This window comes from Cheilinus undulatus, linkage group 7 (assembly GCF_018320785.1).
Source record: "Cheilinus undulatus linkage group 7, ASM1832078v1, whole genome shotgun sequence".
In the NCBI taxonomy this organism is placed as follows: Eukaryota; Metazoa; Chordata; class Actinopteri; order Labriformes; family Labridae; genus Cheilinus; species Cheilinus undulatus.
The window spans coordinates 17799001-17816666 of NC_054871.1; the positions used below are offsets into that span (position 1 = coordinate 17799001).

The window sequence follows — 17666 nt, forward strand, 5'->3', positions numbered from 1 at the left end:
CAAAATATTTAACTCACGCTGCAGGCGTTGTCCCCTGAACAACCAGAAGTCACATTTTCCATGAGCTTCAGAGGAAAAGACTTCACTGAAGTGTCCAGCCCAAAGAACTGCAGCCTCTTGTCGTTGATTCTCAGGTCCTGAATGCAGCCTTTAAAGTATCCACCAAACACTGAAGTGGTCCTGCTCTCCAACAGACCCCCCACATACACTTCATCTCCTGCTTTCACCCTGACCGTCCTGCCCTCTACACCCCCCTGTTTCTCATCTGCTACATACAGTGAGATACGATCCCTCTCCATCTCTACCCTCACAAAGTGGACCTCCCCGTCGTCAATTGCACTCTCTGCCTTCAGGCTCTCAAAGTTATCGAGCTGCACCAAGACCCTGCCGTCCTCCAGCCAAATGTGCAGGTACTGGCCGCTGCTGTTGCCGAGCGCCAGCAGGTGTCCATTTTGCCTCCGCGTACGCACAAACAGGGAGACGGAGAGATCATAACCGAGGTCGTCTGTGATAGAGAATGCTGCAAAACTTTGAGAGTCCTCGTTTCCAAAGCGGGCAGTCACATGTTCTGCAAAAAGAGAAAAGATAACTCAATCAGACACTGGGAATAAATATATAAATAAATAATGATTTCAGCTGGTGATGAAACAGACTGATACTAAGCTCAAAAGCAAACAAAATCATCATCACAAAGAATGATTATTTCTAGAGTAATTTTTAAAACATGTTGCTCCAGCCACAGGGTTGGTGTAAGAGCATATCAACAGCACCCTGCTAAAAAGGTATTTTTCAAATTATCCAAGTAAAAGATTAATGATGGAATGAATGCTGGAAATTCAAAACTGTGTCAGTATTTCAGCATGTCTAGTTTGATCCTGTCAAAGTCTATGGGACTTTTAAATGAGTTAGATGCCTAATATAAGGTATGGGGTAAACACAAGCTTTATGGAATTTAATGTTTTATTTTTCTGTGACATAATCTATTATTTTTAAATTTCCCACTTGGGAATTTTGACAATTTTTGATGTCTTTTGCATGCTTTTGCTAACAAGTGACACTCAAATCTCTAGACTCTGTTTATCACTCTGCTCTTATGTTTGACTTAATGACTCAATGGGGATCGTTATAACCCTCATCACTGTCATTTATATAACAGAGTTTGTTTGGACATCTCTGGCATTAAGGCGTCATAAACACTTGTATATTTTTATCATAAATCCCTGATTGGATGTACACGTCTCACATAACACCTATGCTGAACTGGATCACTGGACATTATCAAACTGGCTCTGCTGACTGACTAATGTTAAAGGTCTGAAGGGTTTACTCTGAATTTGGTAAATCTGCGTTCAGCTTTTGTGCTCCTAAAATTTGGAAAAATTTACAACAAACTCATAAGATTGATGCACTCATTTCTCTTGGAAAATTTAAGATGATAAACTCAAATCATTTTACCACAGTATGTAACTGCTTTGCCTGAGTATCTTACTTCTTCTGTCTTGTTTTAATTTGTTATAATTGCGTCTCTTTTGTATCTTGATGTCATTGTAAATGAGGGTTACCTCAATGATTTTGGAGAATTAAATAGAGGTTAAACAAATGCCTAAATAAAGTTAAACATTTATAAACATATCAGCACTCAAATGTTTGCTGAATGTCATAATCTTAAAAATTGCATAAGAGGGTTTTAAGAATAAATTTCTTCCTAAGAACAGTTGGTGAACGAGGCGTAGTGCTCATGTGTTTTCATTTGCAAAGATTATCTTGATGAACAACACATGTAAGTGTCATAAACATTTCCACACACTGCTTTTTCTTTAGTAATAATCCCACAACTCATGGGAAAAAAATGGAGCACAGATGGCCCAACAGTATGCAGGCTGCCCAGGTTCAGGTCTGGCCTGTAGCTCCTTTCCCACGTGTCTCTCCCCACTCTCCCATCCCTGTTTCTGGCTCTACCCACTGTCTTTACTCTGTAAAATTAAATACATAAAAAGCATATCTTTAAAAAAGTCCTCATAAAGTGATTAAAAAAAATCTTTATTTTAGGATTTTGTATGACAGGCCACTGTGTTGTGAACCACCAGGCCAAACTTAAGTTATGAAAAATATCTCTAAGTTTATAGAATTAAGCTTCAAAATCATGAAAAATGCAGTAAAATCTGTTCTAGGAATGGGTGGGCGTGTCTGTTAAGTGAGGTGAGGTGAAAGCTTCTGATCAGAGCACAGCTGCTGGGCTCTGTGCCAGAGCAGAGAGACAGATGTTGGGGATCAAATTTACTGTTTTCTGGCACAAATCTCTCTGTTATGATGCTTTTAATGACCCATAGGCCAATGTGGCTGGTAGATTTGGGGAATTTCACTTGCGGGAGCATGTAACTGGCTGTAACTTTCAATGAAGTCAGTGACATCAGCTAACAACAGACTGTACTGGGATAGACTGCTCAGTGATTTATATCATTGTAGTGTTGGGGGGTAATTCCCCATCAAGTCTGGTGTTGTCATTGGCTCATATATTTGACCTGCTTTAATAAAACAAGCCAGGAAAGAGGCAAACAACTTTCTAACAGTATTAATCAAAAATTCAGTTGCATGTAGATCTCAGTGTTATAACATGTTTACAGCAACCTTATTCCAACATATCTACTGTGTTGTACTGTGTGTTGGATTTCACTTTACAGGGACTTTAACTAGTATCAAACTCCTTAAATTACACGGCTAATAAAGCTGATTCAGATTTTTTTTAACAATGGCGTAATTGTGTCAGATACAGGACTTTGTCCATCCATGCTGAGCAGTGAAAATAATATTTGATGTTTTATAGAGAAGGAGGTTGATTAAGACTTTTTTCAGTGACTACTGAAAACTACATTTGAGTAGTTTAGGCAAAGATTCATAAAACAGCAGACACAGAGAGATGAAATTCAAGCAGCCACCAGCCCTCATGATCTGTATATTCTGCATCATCACTTTCCACTGTGGATAAGAAATCTTCATTGTGTCTGTTTCGAAGTTCAAGTGTGTGTTGTGCACATGCAAGTAAACACTGATCGGTAATCTGCTTTAGTGGAGGTTAGAGATATCCTCAGTGAAAAGCAAAACTATTAAATTCTCCCTGGAGAAACGATGGTTTTAATGAATCTAAACTACTTCTCTTTAATTTATCTTTCCTCCATGTGTCATGTAAAGTTAATACCGTGATACATGCTGTTATTTCCTTTTATGTTCTGTGTATTTCCAAAATAGATTCTCCTGCATCTTTAATCCAGCCCGTGGGATAAGAGGATCTCTGTGACTTTTGATTGGCCTCACCTTTACCCCCTTTTATCTCCTTTTACACATGACCACAGTGAATGTTTCCAAGTTACCTGCTTATAACACACTGAGAATAATTATGTCAGATCTTACTTAATAAGGTGATGTAAAGCCTGAAGGCTGGTGAGTGTTTGATTTCAGTGATTAACTGTGCCTACTGTTTCCTTTTCTGCTTGTGTTTGTGCCAAATACCCGTCTGATCAAAGTAGTCGATTTAACGACCTATACTGCCAATTTTTTACAGCGTTTTTGCTCAGATTTCCGAAGTTGTAGTCGTAATTCCCAGCTGTAAACGTACCCTCCTCACAGTCTTGCCCCTCATAAGGCCTTGGACAGTGGCACTGGTAGCCCTGCCACAGGTTGACACACTCTCCTCTGTTTTGGCAAGGCAAGTCCAAGCAGCGGTCCCTGTGGCTGCAGCCTGGGGACACATTAACAGCAGAGTCGCTCAGCCACTCCTCAGGGACGACTAGCTGCCAGTCCACAAACACATCACGCATGCAGCCAATGAATGCTGGGAGCAGGGCGTCCTCAGTGGGGCCATCTGAGTCCTGAAGCACTCCTCCAATGAAAGTGTTCTGAGGAGGCGATGCCAGCCCGGCCAGGGTACTTTGGACCGCAACCTCTGTGTGGCACGCCTGGCTCCCACATGTCCTTGAGTCCAAGAGTTTCAAAATGAGCACCCAGTTCGCGAGCACAGCCTCTACAGAATGCCACTCTCCATCTGTGACTTTGTGAGGAAGCTCCAGGATCTGGATCGGGCTTTCTGCAGAGGCCTCCTTCCTCAGTGTGAGCCGAAGCCGGCTTTCAACCAGCTCCAGGCTCAGCAGGAGCCCCCTGCTGTTCCTTTGGAACAACACTGCTCTGGGCAGGACAGTCCTGAAGCTGAGGGTGATGTTGCAGGACACTTCGACGTCCACCAGAGGGCTCTGCAGCAGCAGGTAGCCTCTGCGTTCAAAGGAGAATGTGGTTGGGGTCTTACAGAGGGGTCCGGTGAACCCAGGCGTGCAGGAGCAGGTGTATCCATGAGTCCCGTCCAAAAGGAAAGGAGAGCAGGAGCCTTGGTTCTGACATTCGTGTCCCTCACAGCCCACCAGCCTTACGCCACAGTTTACACCCCCATAGAGGACGCCATCGTGGCGCTGTGTGAGGCAGTGACAAATGTAACCTGCAGCGTGGCTCTCACACCTGCCCCCATTCTGGCAGGGACTGGGGTCACAAAGGTTTATTAACTCCTCACAGAAGGAACCTGTGTTCAGAAGAAGAGAAGAGTCACACAGCCATCATTAAAAGAAGAAACAAGTTACTTCTAATGTTGTTTAAAGCTCCTGTTAGGAGCTTTTAGCAGGCTGTGAAACAGATTGATTTTAATACTGATTTGTCTTTATGACCTCCCTCAGCAAAAAAAAATACCTGCATGGAGATTTATAATTTTTTTGCATAATCTATTTTAATGCCTGTTAACAGTGCCGCAGGGTAGGTGTCAGACAAGCATATCAAAGTATCAACATTTACATATTTTAGTGTGATGATTGTTATGTCTCACTGATAAATGAAAGCAGACATTTTTTCAATTAGAAAAAGCAACTTAAACGTGCATGAGATGAAAGGTAGTCCTACTATTTTGTCCACAGGGGGGCGCCACAGTCGATACAAAAAGGTTACTGACAGGACCTTTAAGCATGTTAAAACATAACTGCAAATTTAAATCATGTACTCAGGCCTTTTTCCTTTCCACTTTGTTGGAATTGGTTGATTACTTCTTTTGGTCTTGTTTATAATCTAAGTGCACTGGACATAATCACGTTAAGTAGGGAAAACAGTGGACACGTGCCTATTTGTTTCTACTATTTTCCTCAACACTAATTCTTCTTGATATGTTTGAGGTACAATTAAAGGCTCTTTTTCAACTTGTAAATAAATTGCAAAGCTTTACCTCATTTAAAATACTTTAACTTATCCAAGTTAGCCAAACTTGAAGTCAAAGTGTCCAATATTTACCCCAGGTCTTAATGCTTTTATTTACTCTCCACACAAGCCAAACTAAGGGTAAGTATATGATCCTCTTAACTTTGTTTGTGTTTAATCTACAAAAATCTTTGCATTCATTGTAATGCCAAAAATTCTGGCATTACTTGCAGTTTTCACTTTTACTCACTCTTAATATGTAACAGCGACTATATGTTTTATATAAGAGGACAGACCACTGTAGAAAACACTGTAACAGCAGGTACAGTATGACTACGGTACTTTAGTCAGCTATCAAACTGATTGTTTTATAAAGTTGGAAGAAAAGATACAAAAACCTTAATATTGAATGCATTAAATGTAACACCCATGCTAGATATCTAGTTATACAATGATAATGTTACCTGTTCCAAGCAACAAAATCCCCCAAATCCATGGTGTAGGTGTCCACATCATGCCGTCACGTTTTCCCCCAGCAGAGCCCCAAACTTGTCTAACAGCATCATATTATTTAATGTTTGTACAGGCCCTTCAAGTGCCGATCTGCTCCCTGACTACTTCTCTACAATCTCGTAGGGCTGAGTGGCTCCAGTCAGGAGGCCGGCAAAGCCAGATCCTGGGGATTAGACTAATGCTATTTGGCCACCTTACTGAGTCACTGCCACTGCGACTGGCAGGGAGTCAGTTTTTAGAACACAACTCTCTGCAGGCAGCAGCTCACAGTCTTACCTACGCAGACAGATCAAGTCTTGTGTAAGCAGGAAAAGTTGTGTTTGCAGCTTTTGCAATTGAAATGAATCATTTTATGTAACAAACATTAACAGCACAAAGTTCCTGTGGACGTCAGTGCTCAGACTGTATACTGTGATTGTTGTTAGGTGGATTATTATATTTTATAACACCTGCTGACCACATTTCCTCCGCCTAACTACTCATTTATGTAATAGACGGTTCCAGTTGTCCCACAGTCTTCTAACACACGCATGACATGTCCATTACAGTGGTAAGATGAAAACAGCTTTACAGTGACACAGAAATTAAAGATAATACATGTACTTTTGAGATTATAACATCTTTCTCCTCTGTGGAAAAAAAGATCCTACCACTAGGGGGCACCAACATCAGAAATATCAAAACTGTCATATAATAAAGGTTTCCTTTAAAATAACCAGTCAATACTGTCATTAAACCTTGTTAGAAATATCTCAATGTCTTTTTAAGATTTTGATGAACTCAGTGAAACTTTACTTCTCCAAAGGGGAGGAAAAACAGTTTATGCTAAATAAATGTACTTAATATTTTGAGTATTTTTTTACATAATTTGTATAATAACATTTAAATTCGCTAATCAACCTTTATAACTGCATTGGCAACAAATAAACTTAAATGCATGTTGTGTGGTATTTTTTCTGTTGATATACACTGCCTGCAGAACTTGCAAAACTGCAGATCAGTCAGAACCACTTTATCAAGAAACATGCATGATTTGCCCTTCCATGAGCCTCTGTAGAAAAGATCAAGCTAGAACAGCACACATTTCTGCCTTTCAGCCTGGAAGGAAAGCCTGAGGCAGGGAGAGAAGCAGCAAAAAAAACCCAGAGCAGAACAACAGAATGGCAGTGATTAAGTCAGAAGCAAAATAAAGGAGGAGCTGGGGTGGAGGAGGGTTGCAAAAGCAGCTTGCAGAGGGAGCAGCAAAGTATATCCAGGCTATAGCATTTTAAATACAGTAACATGAGTGCAATTAGCCAATAGTGTGCTTAGAGCAAATCAGCTAGACCTCAGCTGATGAGGGCTTGCATTTGATCAACTGATCTCAACTATAGGGCAGTGCTCGACTCCACGGCCTACCTAAGCTATATGCTCAATTTCTGTCATTGCTCTGTTGCTAGATTGAAGAACTGCACTCTGTGCTAAAAGCTATTCAATTACAGTAATATGAGTAATTAGAATTAGTTACTTTCTACCGCTGATCATAATCCTGGTATTCCACTGATTGATTGTATGTTATGGTTTGAAAAAAAAAAAACATAGGGATTGTAAATCCTACACCACAGATGTCAAACTCAAGGCCTGCGGGCCACATCTCATCAAACCCACAAGACATTTTGGGGAAAAGAGGGAAAATTTGATTAATGTTAATGTTCCATAGACATAACATTTCATCAAAAATTTTAATCTCTATAATTATAGCATAGGAAGTGCTTAATATGATGCACTAATTGAGCTATATGTGGCATGTTGGACTCTCTTCAGGAGTGAGTAACATCACAAAGAAGACACTGCAGAGAGAACACAACCCAGCAAGCAGCTGCAGCATTACCTCAGCTCAGCAAACACAATGTCCAAAAAGAGGTTTTTTCAAGATTGAGGAAGCATTTCTGTTGTTGTTTTATTTAACACAAGTTTATCAGTGCTGAAGAACTAACCACCTGTGCACAGCTGGACTCTGCACTCTCTCGTCCCAATGGAGTCCAGTTCTGCCCATATTGCTGGCTGTTTCTTGCACAGTCAGGTTCAGGGTTGGTTCTGGGCATTAGCGAAATAGGCAGTCGCCTGGTACATGTATCTAATATTAAATAATTTAAAGTTAGAATTGGTCCAGAAACCTATATATATAAATGTTTGGTCATTTTGTGAAAATAGTCCAGCCTGCAGGACATCTCATTGGTTCATATCTGGCACCTAACCCAATATGAAATTGCCATCTTTGTCTTTGAGCATCACAAGTCACTGAATACCAGAGAATACCAGAGAATACACACAAAAGCACAGCTAAAACTGTGCGTAAAACAATCATTAGAGACATGCATAAGGCATGATGAACACCTCATTGTTAAATGGGAGAAATTACCTGTTGTTCCTGCAGGACAGCTGCAGATGAAGCCTGCAGCATGCTGCGGGTCGTAGCGTTCAGGCAGCAGAGGCTCACTGCTATACAGGGCCTGCCATGACTTCTCAATGCAGCGGCCTCCATGCATGCAGGGGGCGCTGTCACACTCACTGATGTCAATATCACAGTGACGCCCCTCAAACCCTGGAAAGAGGAGGCAGAAGCTGTTTCTATTAAAAATAACCTGCTTAGAACATAAATGCATGGCTTTGGTTTGTTTTCAATTCTGATCACATTTATAAAGACACAGAAACACAGCAAAACAGAGAGACACTGTAGTAAGTCTTATTTCACCTTCCTTCCTTAAATACAAGACCTGTATCTCTTAACCTTCCATACTATCCTTTACAAACACCAGAACCTGCTAACTGAGAACCTTTTAACAGAGTAAAGGAAGTGTTGTGTACCTGGCCAGCATTGACAGGTGTAGTTACCCTGGTTGTCCTCACAGATGGCGCTGTTGAAGCAGGGTTCAGAGTGACATGGTGGTAGTGGTGTCTCACAGCGTCTGCCGGTGAAGGCTGTGAGTGAGCAGTCACAGCTGAAACTGAGACAACAGAGGATCCAGAATCCACATAAAAGGGTTAATTTCAAGGCTGTGTTTACTTTAAATAATTTAAATAAGTCTGATCTATACTGTTAATCAATTCTGCTTTGCTAAACTTTGTAAGAGCTTCAAATTCTTGTTTCAAGGAGGCACAGCTGGACCACTTACTCATTCACCCCGTCGATACAGAGTGCCCCGTTCTGGCATGGCTGCTCTTGGCACTCGTCTATGTTTATTTCACACTGTTGTCCTTGGAAACCGGGAGGGCAGGTGCAAGTGAAGCCACCGACGTAGTCATGACAACTGCCACCGTTGAGACATGGCTTTGATTGACACTCATCAATCTCCAGCTCACAGGTGGGGCCTGTGAACATGAAAGCAGAGCAGAAGTCAGAGAGCAAGGGAGAGGGGGATACAGGCTGAGAGCAGGGGGCATAACTGAACAAAGCTTTTTTATGTGAGCCGACTGCTGTTTGGGCTTTTGTTTCATCTCACAGTAGGCCTACTGCAGGTGTTTACAATTCTGTACCAATCTTGATTTAAAATGATGCACTCTAACATGAAAACCAGACTCTACAGCTATACAGACAGCTCTTACAGGAGGCACTTAAGAGATAAAGCTTGTAGCTGTTGAAGCTAAATGCTTACAAGCTCAAAGTCACACTGACAGCACTGATATGCATTTAGAAAGCAAGGATCATCATCACTGAGTTTGTTACTATGGTTTAGAGTCACTGAATACTTATATAAACCTCCTCATCAGATGATGCTACAGTCATTAGTTCTGGGGAGTTTTCTGGACATAAACCATTAAAGTAAACTGGTCAATTGAACTTTTCAACAAAAGACGGATGAATTAACCTCCTGAGACCCTGCATGTATCTATGAGGACATTACATTTTGGCTTTTCGACAACATAGAAATAAATTCTTCTTTTTGAATTTGTGAGATAATCATTCAAGAATTCCACTGAAGCTTACGCAATTTGAATGTTGGGGAAAGTTGAATTTTCAAAATTTCAGATTTTGGGGCAATGCCTGAATATTTGGGGAGTTTGATTAGAAATTTCAGGGTCTTTGCTAGAAATGTTTTAGATTATTTCATGTTATTTGATATTATTGATATCTGTGTGTTGTCTGGGCTATACAGTGACAATAAGGCATCCTATTCTGTGCTATTCTATTCTGAAATTTGGGGGATTTATATGCAAATGTTTGGGGATTTGATTGGAAACTGGGGGAAATTCCCCTTTGAGAATATCCTAAATTTTCATGGAAATATAAGGGAAATGTTTGCAAGACATTGTTTGGAAATGTGTTCAATTTTCTATGAAATATAGAGAAGATTTGTTCATTTTGGTACATTTTATTGAAAATTTTGGATCAATTTTGCTTTGAAATTTTGGGGAATTTGCTTGGAAATTTCAGAATTTTTTATTTTTAATATTAGATCTTTACAGACTTTTACAGAATGTTTGCTGAAGTTTGGGGACTTATTTAATGAAAATATGGGGCATTTTGATGTGATTTTTTCCTTTCTTTTTTTTTAATTATTTTTTTTTTTAGAATTTTCACATAATTGTTTCCAGAATTTCCCTGGAAAATTTATGGAATTTGTTTTTTTAATGTTTTGGAAATCTCTAAAAATGTTAGAGGCAATTTTCCAAGACCTCCATAACTTCTAGTGGGAATTTAGTTCATACCTGGCCTTCTTTGGGATATATAAAAAATAACAACACCATGCACTTCTTAATGACTGACATAATATCTTAATGACTGAATGGCCCCCTGCCGACAGCCAAAATGTAGGGTCAAAAATCTAGTGGTATGTTTTTTTCAGAAACAGAGCCCTTAGGACATCTGTTGTGCTTTGTCTTGACGCTACTATCTCTAACACTTGCAAGCATATTCTTTATAAAAAGTTACTTCCTACAAGAAAATAGATAATAGTTCTGTTTTGTGTTGTACAGTAACATAAGCAGATGTACACTTGGAGCAATGCTACAGCAATGTGCACCACGGGACCAATTTTGGCAGAAACCAAGAAGTGTCCGTTTACGGGCATTGCTCCCTCATTTTAAGAATTTTATGAATGAAAACAAAGCATTGATTTTATGTTAAGTTAACAAGACATCTGAGGTGCTTCATTAAAAGTGAGTAAAAGTCCTAAATTCAAAACAATAAGTAGTAAAGAGGAGGAGGCTGTGGAGGTAGGCAGTGCTTAGCAGTGCTGGTCTTAACTCACTGGAAATGTTAGCACATTTTTAGCAGATTTTGGCACACCCAGCACTGTTGTAGTACCCACCAGTGAACCCCTGAGCACACAGGCAGGCAAAGGTGCCCACTCTGTCCACACAGGTGGCTCCGTTCCTGCAGGGCTGTGAAACACACTCATTCACATCGATCTGACAGTGAGCACCCTGAAACCCCGGCACACAGAAGCACGAGTAGCCGTCCCCACGGAGTCTGCAGATCGCCCTGTTTTGACACGGGTTTGGAGAGCACAAGTCCACTGTGGAAGGCAGTGTTTCAGGACAGACACCTGTGAAGAAGTCACATTTTGATGATCAAAATAACATTATATACTTTACGGTTTTTTTTTTTTTACATAAAAATGAAAGAAAACCTGTCCATCTTAATGAAAAATGCTTGATGCAATTTATCACACTAACTCTTAGAACGTGCAGAAAAAGCCATCCTCTAAAACCTACAGACTTTTTTTAAACAATCTCCCAAATCCTGAGCGGTTTTTGAAGCACTGCACAGAATTTACTAAAATTCAAACACCTTCCTCAAGTGTGTTTCAGTAAATTTGGCTGCAGTTTATCGGTCATGTGTCTTTAAAATAGTGAAAACACTAAAAATACACAGACTCTGCGTCCAGTGTTAAGAGTTAGAAGTGTGCCAGCTTCTCACCTTGTCTTGAAGGTGCATCTGGTCTAAAAGGGTTTATTCCTCAAAAATTGCTTAAATGGCTTCATCAATCCAAGAACTATGCAGTAATAAATGACATCATGTCATCATCAATGTTAAGACACTTTTGATTAAAGTTCAGAGTGATTGTGTCCGCAATGAAGCTTTTAAAACCTTTTCATCTCTAATAAAAACACTCAAGTACAAAAGCCAGATTTTTAAGGACCTCTCCAAGCATCATTTCTGGCTGCCATGGCTACCAATTCAACTGTTTACTTTCAGCATTCAATCTATTTCCATGGTGATGGCATCCAACTAAAGATCTAAGGCATTAACTCTCATTGTGTGTTGTAAATCATTGGGTCATCAACACCACTGCTTTGGCTGTATGTCTGGTTTTAGCCAGCACATGTGTGTACATGCTGTACATGCTGATTAGAGGATCAGTAGCTAATCTTCACCAGAAGCGAGCATGACTTCATCATGTTTGCTTTTGATTGTGTTTTCAATCTTAGTCACTTGGAATAATTTATTTTTGTGTTATGGACTCTTTCCTCTTCATAGAAAAAAAAAGAAACCTTAATATGTTGGCTATTTTTGTTGACAACACGATTTTACCTGCATGATATCTGTAGTGGCAAGTTCAAATTATACATTTGAATCAATCAATCAATTTTGTTCCATAGTTGGTACAACCTGTGATGTATTAAACATAACAAAAAAACGGAGGAAAACAAAAAATTATATGCAAAATAAAAAGCCAAAAAGAAAAACAGTCCAAAATCTCCTGATTTGTAAAATTAAAAATAAAGACAACATAATGTTAAAATTTAAGTATGTGCTTTTTAGTGAAATGTATCATATTTATGATTCATGACTAGTGCTGTAACACCGTTCATAATAAAAAGCCGGTGCAGTGGCTACTTGAGCAAAATCCTGTTTCGTATTCTCAGTGAAGAATCACAGACTAGTTCATGTAAACACAGGAAGGGACATTAAAATAGAGCCTGAGCAGAGCGCTTAAAAACACATCTGTCATCTTGTTTTCTGCTTCTATCAGTCCGTGTCCAGTGTTTAAAATGTATTAACAGCGGTAATACCCTCAACCCTCTCTGCCTTCACATCCGTAGGCTTTTTAAAAACAGTACAAAGATGAAGAGAGGGAGAAAGATGCAGCAGCTCTGGCTGTTCTACCTCTCTTGCTGCGAGAGCTGGACTTAGGAGCCAGGAGACAACTTTTCTTCTTTGTGTGTTTTAAAATGCAAGTTACTTCCTCTTCTTCATTGGTGGTTTAAAAGTGGTTAGCAAACACTTATCAGTATTGTGTGGGGAGCTGTTCCCTCTGTGGACCCACCTTGGGTTTTTGCAGATCCATTAATAATAATAAAAAATGTTATACTTTATATACTCAGGTGTTGAAAAACTAATTCAGATAGGCCTATTATAAATGTTAAGTTCCATTTTTCCATGTTTGTCCAGCCAAATGCGACTAGGCTAAATATTAAACACTGCACCTTTAAGGTCAAAACATTCCTCCCTGACATGTAAATAAAACTGCGTGTGAATCTAAGGCCATAATGGATCTGATTTCCCCCTTATTTTCTTTTATCTTAAACTGTAGATAAAGCCCACTGTAAGCCTGAAACAAATCAAATAAAACAAACATAAATCATAAAAAAACAGACCAGTTAAGATGCTGGGATTCCTGTAATCTATGATTTTTGCAGAGTGGGAAACAGAAGCTAAATGCCACATAAAAGCTTTTATGAGCAGTGTTCAGTGTTGTTTCTATGAGAAACAAATCAGACTGACCACTTCCTAAAAGCCTTTAAATATATTCAAGGACACTGGATGGATGTAGCAAGTGTGTTTTGCATGATGAGTGCACATCATTATGATCCTAATGACACCAAACTTTTATGAACAGATATATTCCTCTGATATTCCTCACTGATGACAAGCAACCAATCATGACTCAAGAGTGCAATCAGGCTGAGAGCTGACTTAAAAGACAGAGGAGAGTGCAATTACACTTGTTGCTCCATCTCCAACAGTCCTCTGTCATTGGTGGAGGTCAGATAATATTCACAGCCAGTGGGCAGGAGCAGCTTATATGTGTCTAGACGGGGACTTGGGGGTATGGGGAGAGAGTCTGGGGGTGTGTGATGAAAACCATAGGAATCAAGCGTGAAGCTCTGGCCATATGTCTGTATTAGCCCTAAATGCAACACAGATCATTCGGTAATTAACAACAAGATTAGAGGCACATGGTGTTGCAGTTTTAAGTAAATAGTTCTGAAAAAATACAGATTTTTTTTCTCAGTGAAAGAAAATTATATTACTATCAGTGTCTTCTTTGAAGGAAACATAAAAGTGGTCTTTCAGTATCCCCGTGAGGCAGATTTCAGAAAATTCAGAGGCAGGCCTGTTGCCTATTTTGAGACGCATCTCCAGCCAACCACACATCCCCTCCCACAGCATGTAAGGCCTTTTTCATATGCAAATCCCCTCTAAGGGTCTTTGTTTGTCCTATCTGGAGGCTCTCCAATGGCACATGTGGGGCACCTGACATCTCATCTGGATTGATGCATTTTGTATCTGTGTTTTTGTGTCAGCAGTGATAAGACGACGTGCTATTTCTGGTTGTTTTGTAGAGTCAGAGAGCAACATTGTTCTATTACTTATCCAGACGCCCCAAACCTCCCCCACAATCCTAACATCCCCACATGGGTCACTACTCTGGCCTTCTCATTGTTAGATCTCTTTTTGTCATCATTCAGTCCAAAGAAAATGTGTCGACATTACTACAGGCTATGATCTCATCTCATAGTGTTAATTGATATTCAGAGCATGGAGTGGTTAGAATTCAGGCCAGTTTCTACCCCAAATTCAAAACATGCAAGCTGGTGTCCGTTTTGAATGGTTGTGCTTATTTGCATGGATAAAGGAAATTTTGCATGGAAAGTTAAGATGAAAGAGTGTTAAACCTGCATTAAAAACATTAATGGATGGACTAAAAAATGTTACGTCAGTCTGTTCATTCAAATGAACAACTGATTATTCACTTTGGGAATTCAAAGATGTATCTAAAGCTTGACAGTAAACCACAATTCATTGTCAACACTAGCAAAGTAATGGGCTGTTCTCAAATGAGTTGGCTTTTTGAGCCAGCTCCATTAAGTGAATGATGGGAGTTGGTATCATCATCTTTTTTCATGCTTATTAATAAATAGTTAGATAGGCGCCTGCCAGTTGAGGTCCATTGGTGGAGCAGGGGCCCACATACAGAGGCTGAAGTTCTGAAAACACTGGTCGTGGGATTGATTCCAGGTCTTAGCACTGTTTGGTGAAAGTCTTCCCCCCCATCTCTAAATATTCCTATCTTCAACTCTGAAAGGTACAAAGCCCCCCAAAAATTGTGTGTGTGTGTGTGTGTGGGGGGGGGGGTGTATGGGGGAGTAGGGGGGCAAGTTTCAATTTCTGGCACATTTACATGTCCATGTTCATCAATGTGCTCTGTCCTCTATTAAAAATAAATAAAACCAATAAATAAAAGACTGAATGTGAAATTAACACTGGAAGTGGCTACCCCTTTCAGTGTTAATTTCGTTGACAAAAACTATGACTTAAATTGTTCTACACCTTTTTTCCATAAGAAAAACTAGACTAAGATTGGTCAAAAATAGATCTTTGATGACGAAAACTAACAAAAAGTCAGTTTAATTTTTGTAAAGGAGACTAAAACTAGACTGAAATGTAATTTAGTTTTCATAATATATTTAAAATCCATGATATTTCTCCACTGTTGGTAAGTCTGTCAAAATACAATGCATCTGTAGCTATTCTGCCCATCAGCAGCTGAAAGTAGGGACCCCAGGTTTGGCATGGTGCATAGCGCACACAACCTGATTTGGTACCAGATTCATGCAAACAAATAAATGCTTGGGCTAATAGTTAAGACAATAATATAAAAAAATAAGGACTTTTTATGGACTATAACTATAAAACTATAATAGGTAGAAACAATTACAATGTGACTAAAACTAAAAGGCATTTAAGCTGAAGACTAAGAATGAGACTAAAAATAAAAATAACGGTCAAAATAAACATTGATGCCTTCATGAGAAATTTAAGGTTCAGTACCTTGCCTGAAGACAAATGAATCACTCCATGTTGAGCCACAGCCACCCAGTTGACAAAATATGAAGTATTATGAAATCCAGAAGTGATATTAAATGAAGAGCTATCTGGGAGTCAAAATGATCCGACTCACACAAAGGAGACGAAATTCCCAATACTGACAGTTGAAACGCAGCTAAAAAAAAACAGGAGCCACGTGAGAAAAACAGTGGCTTACCGTTTATCACCAGCAGTGATGAGATGAGGATGGTCCGTAAAAGTAATTCAAAGCGTTGATAGCAGCGTGTTACAGCCATAATCGTGCCGGGAAATCATCCTGCTCGCTGTGTTGAGGTCTTGTCACACACAGATCTCTCTGCGTCTGATGCTGCCTCTGTATGCTCATCTGTTGTCAACTCCAGAGCCACTTCAGGTACACTTCTCCTCCTGCTGGAGCACCATCAAGAGCCTCCATCACACATGAAATATAAAAGAGCGTCAGGCATGGAGCTAAACACCCCCTCCTCCCCATCCCCCTCCCGCCCATTTTTAACTCTGGGTAGTGGGAGGGAAGAAACAATGGTAGGCAACAACTATCTCAGTGCACAAAAAGAAAGCTAGCTCATATTAAGGAACTACCTATATCAATACCACAATAATGGCTTTGATACCGGTGGAGTATAAGTAGGTTACCTTGGAGTCTATGTCTTCATGAGGCTGAGCTGGAAAACCCAAACTAATATTATATCAGATGAGATGCTCTGATGAGTGCAGCAGGATGTCGTAAATCTTCTATGTGTGTACAGACCATTGTACTCTGCTGTCGTCTGCTGGGAGAGCCGTGGATAATGTCAGGAGACAATCAAGTGCTTAAGAAGTAATCCGTAATTGGCTGCCAAGTGCCAACCAGTCACATTTGAAGCGGTCGACAATGGGGACAATGGACAAATATTTATTAGCCTATTTTTAATTTATCTGAAATATTTCTTCCACGGAACTGTTTGGTTACACGGTCACAAAGACTGAAATATTTTTCTTGTCCAAAGTAATATAGTTCACGCCTGGCAACAACCCTGTTCTGGCCAACAGTTAACTTTCACCTTCATTGACAGTCTTAATCAAACTGCAGTCTGACTCCTCCTGCTCCAAGTGCGCACGTGACTCCTGTAAATCCACCATAGAGCGTGCACATCTAAATTCGTATCAGCTTAATAGTCGCCTATGTTTATTACAGGTGTATTCTAATCTACTCTACGGGTGCCCTAAAGTCCCGGGGAAGTGGAGATTTTTTTACCTTGTGAGCATAGTACAAACATTTCATATCTCCTACAACCTAATACAAACATTTTATAACACCTGTTTGTGACTTTATTTTTCTTTGATATGTTACTCTCCTCTTGCCTATATACAACTCCAAGTCCAAAAAAGTTGGGGCACTGTGTAAAATGTAAAAAAACAAAACAAAATGCAATGATTTGAAAATCTCATTAACCCATAGTCTGTTCAGAATAGAACATAAACAACATATCAAATGTGAAAACTGAGACAGTTTACTATTTCGTTAAAAAATAACACCACATTTTGAATTTGATGGCAGCAACACGTCTTAAAGAAAACAGGGACGGAGCAACAAAAGGCTGGAAAAGTAAGTGGTACTAATAAAAAAAAAAGCTGAAGGAGCATTTTGCAACTAATTAGGTAAACTGGCAACAGGTCAGTAACATAACTGGATTTAAAAAGAGAAGGCCTAGCTTAATCATTAGAAGAATCTTTTTTTTTTCAATTCAAGTTTGAGAAATGGAAAAAACGATAGAAATAGATATGTTTGTAGGCTTTAAAAGACAAGAGTCACAAATAGAATAGAAACAGATGTTTAAATAAATAAACAATATTAATTATACTGACTAAAAAT

The 17666-nt window shown here is 39.6% G+C and overlaps 1 protein-coding gene across 1 annotated transcript in view; it reads right to left on the minus strand.

The window, feature by feature from the left end:
• Positions 1-17059, minus strand: part of crb1 (crumbs cell polarity complex component 1) — a 39569-nt gene extending 22510 nt beyond the window's left edge. Inside the window, 8 exon segments of the mRNA XM_041791385.1 lie at positions 18-568; positions 3614-4564; positions 8138-8320; positions 8584-8723; positions 8892-9087; positions 11028-11264; positions 15993-16201; positions 17049-17059. Of these exon segments, the coding sequence (XP_041647319.1) occupies positions 18-568; positions 3614-4564; positions 8138-8320; positions 8584-8723; positions 8892-9087; positions 11028-11264; positions 15993-16201; positions 17049-17059 (2478 nt within the window).
• Positions 17060-17666: the final 607 nt, after the last annotated feature.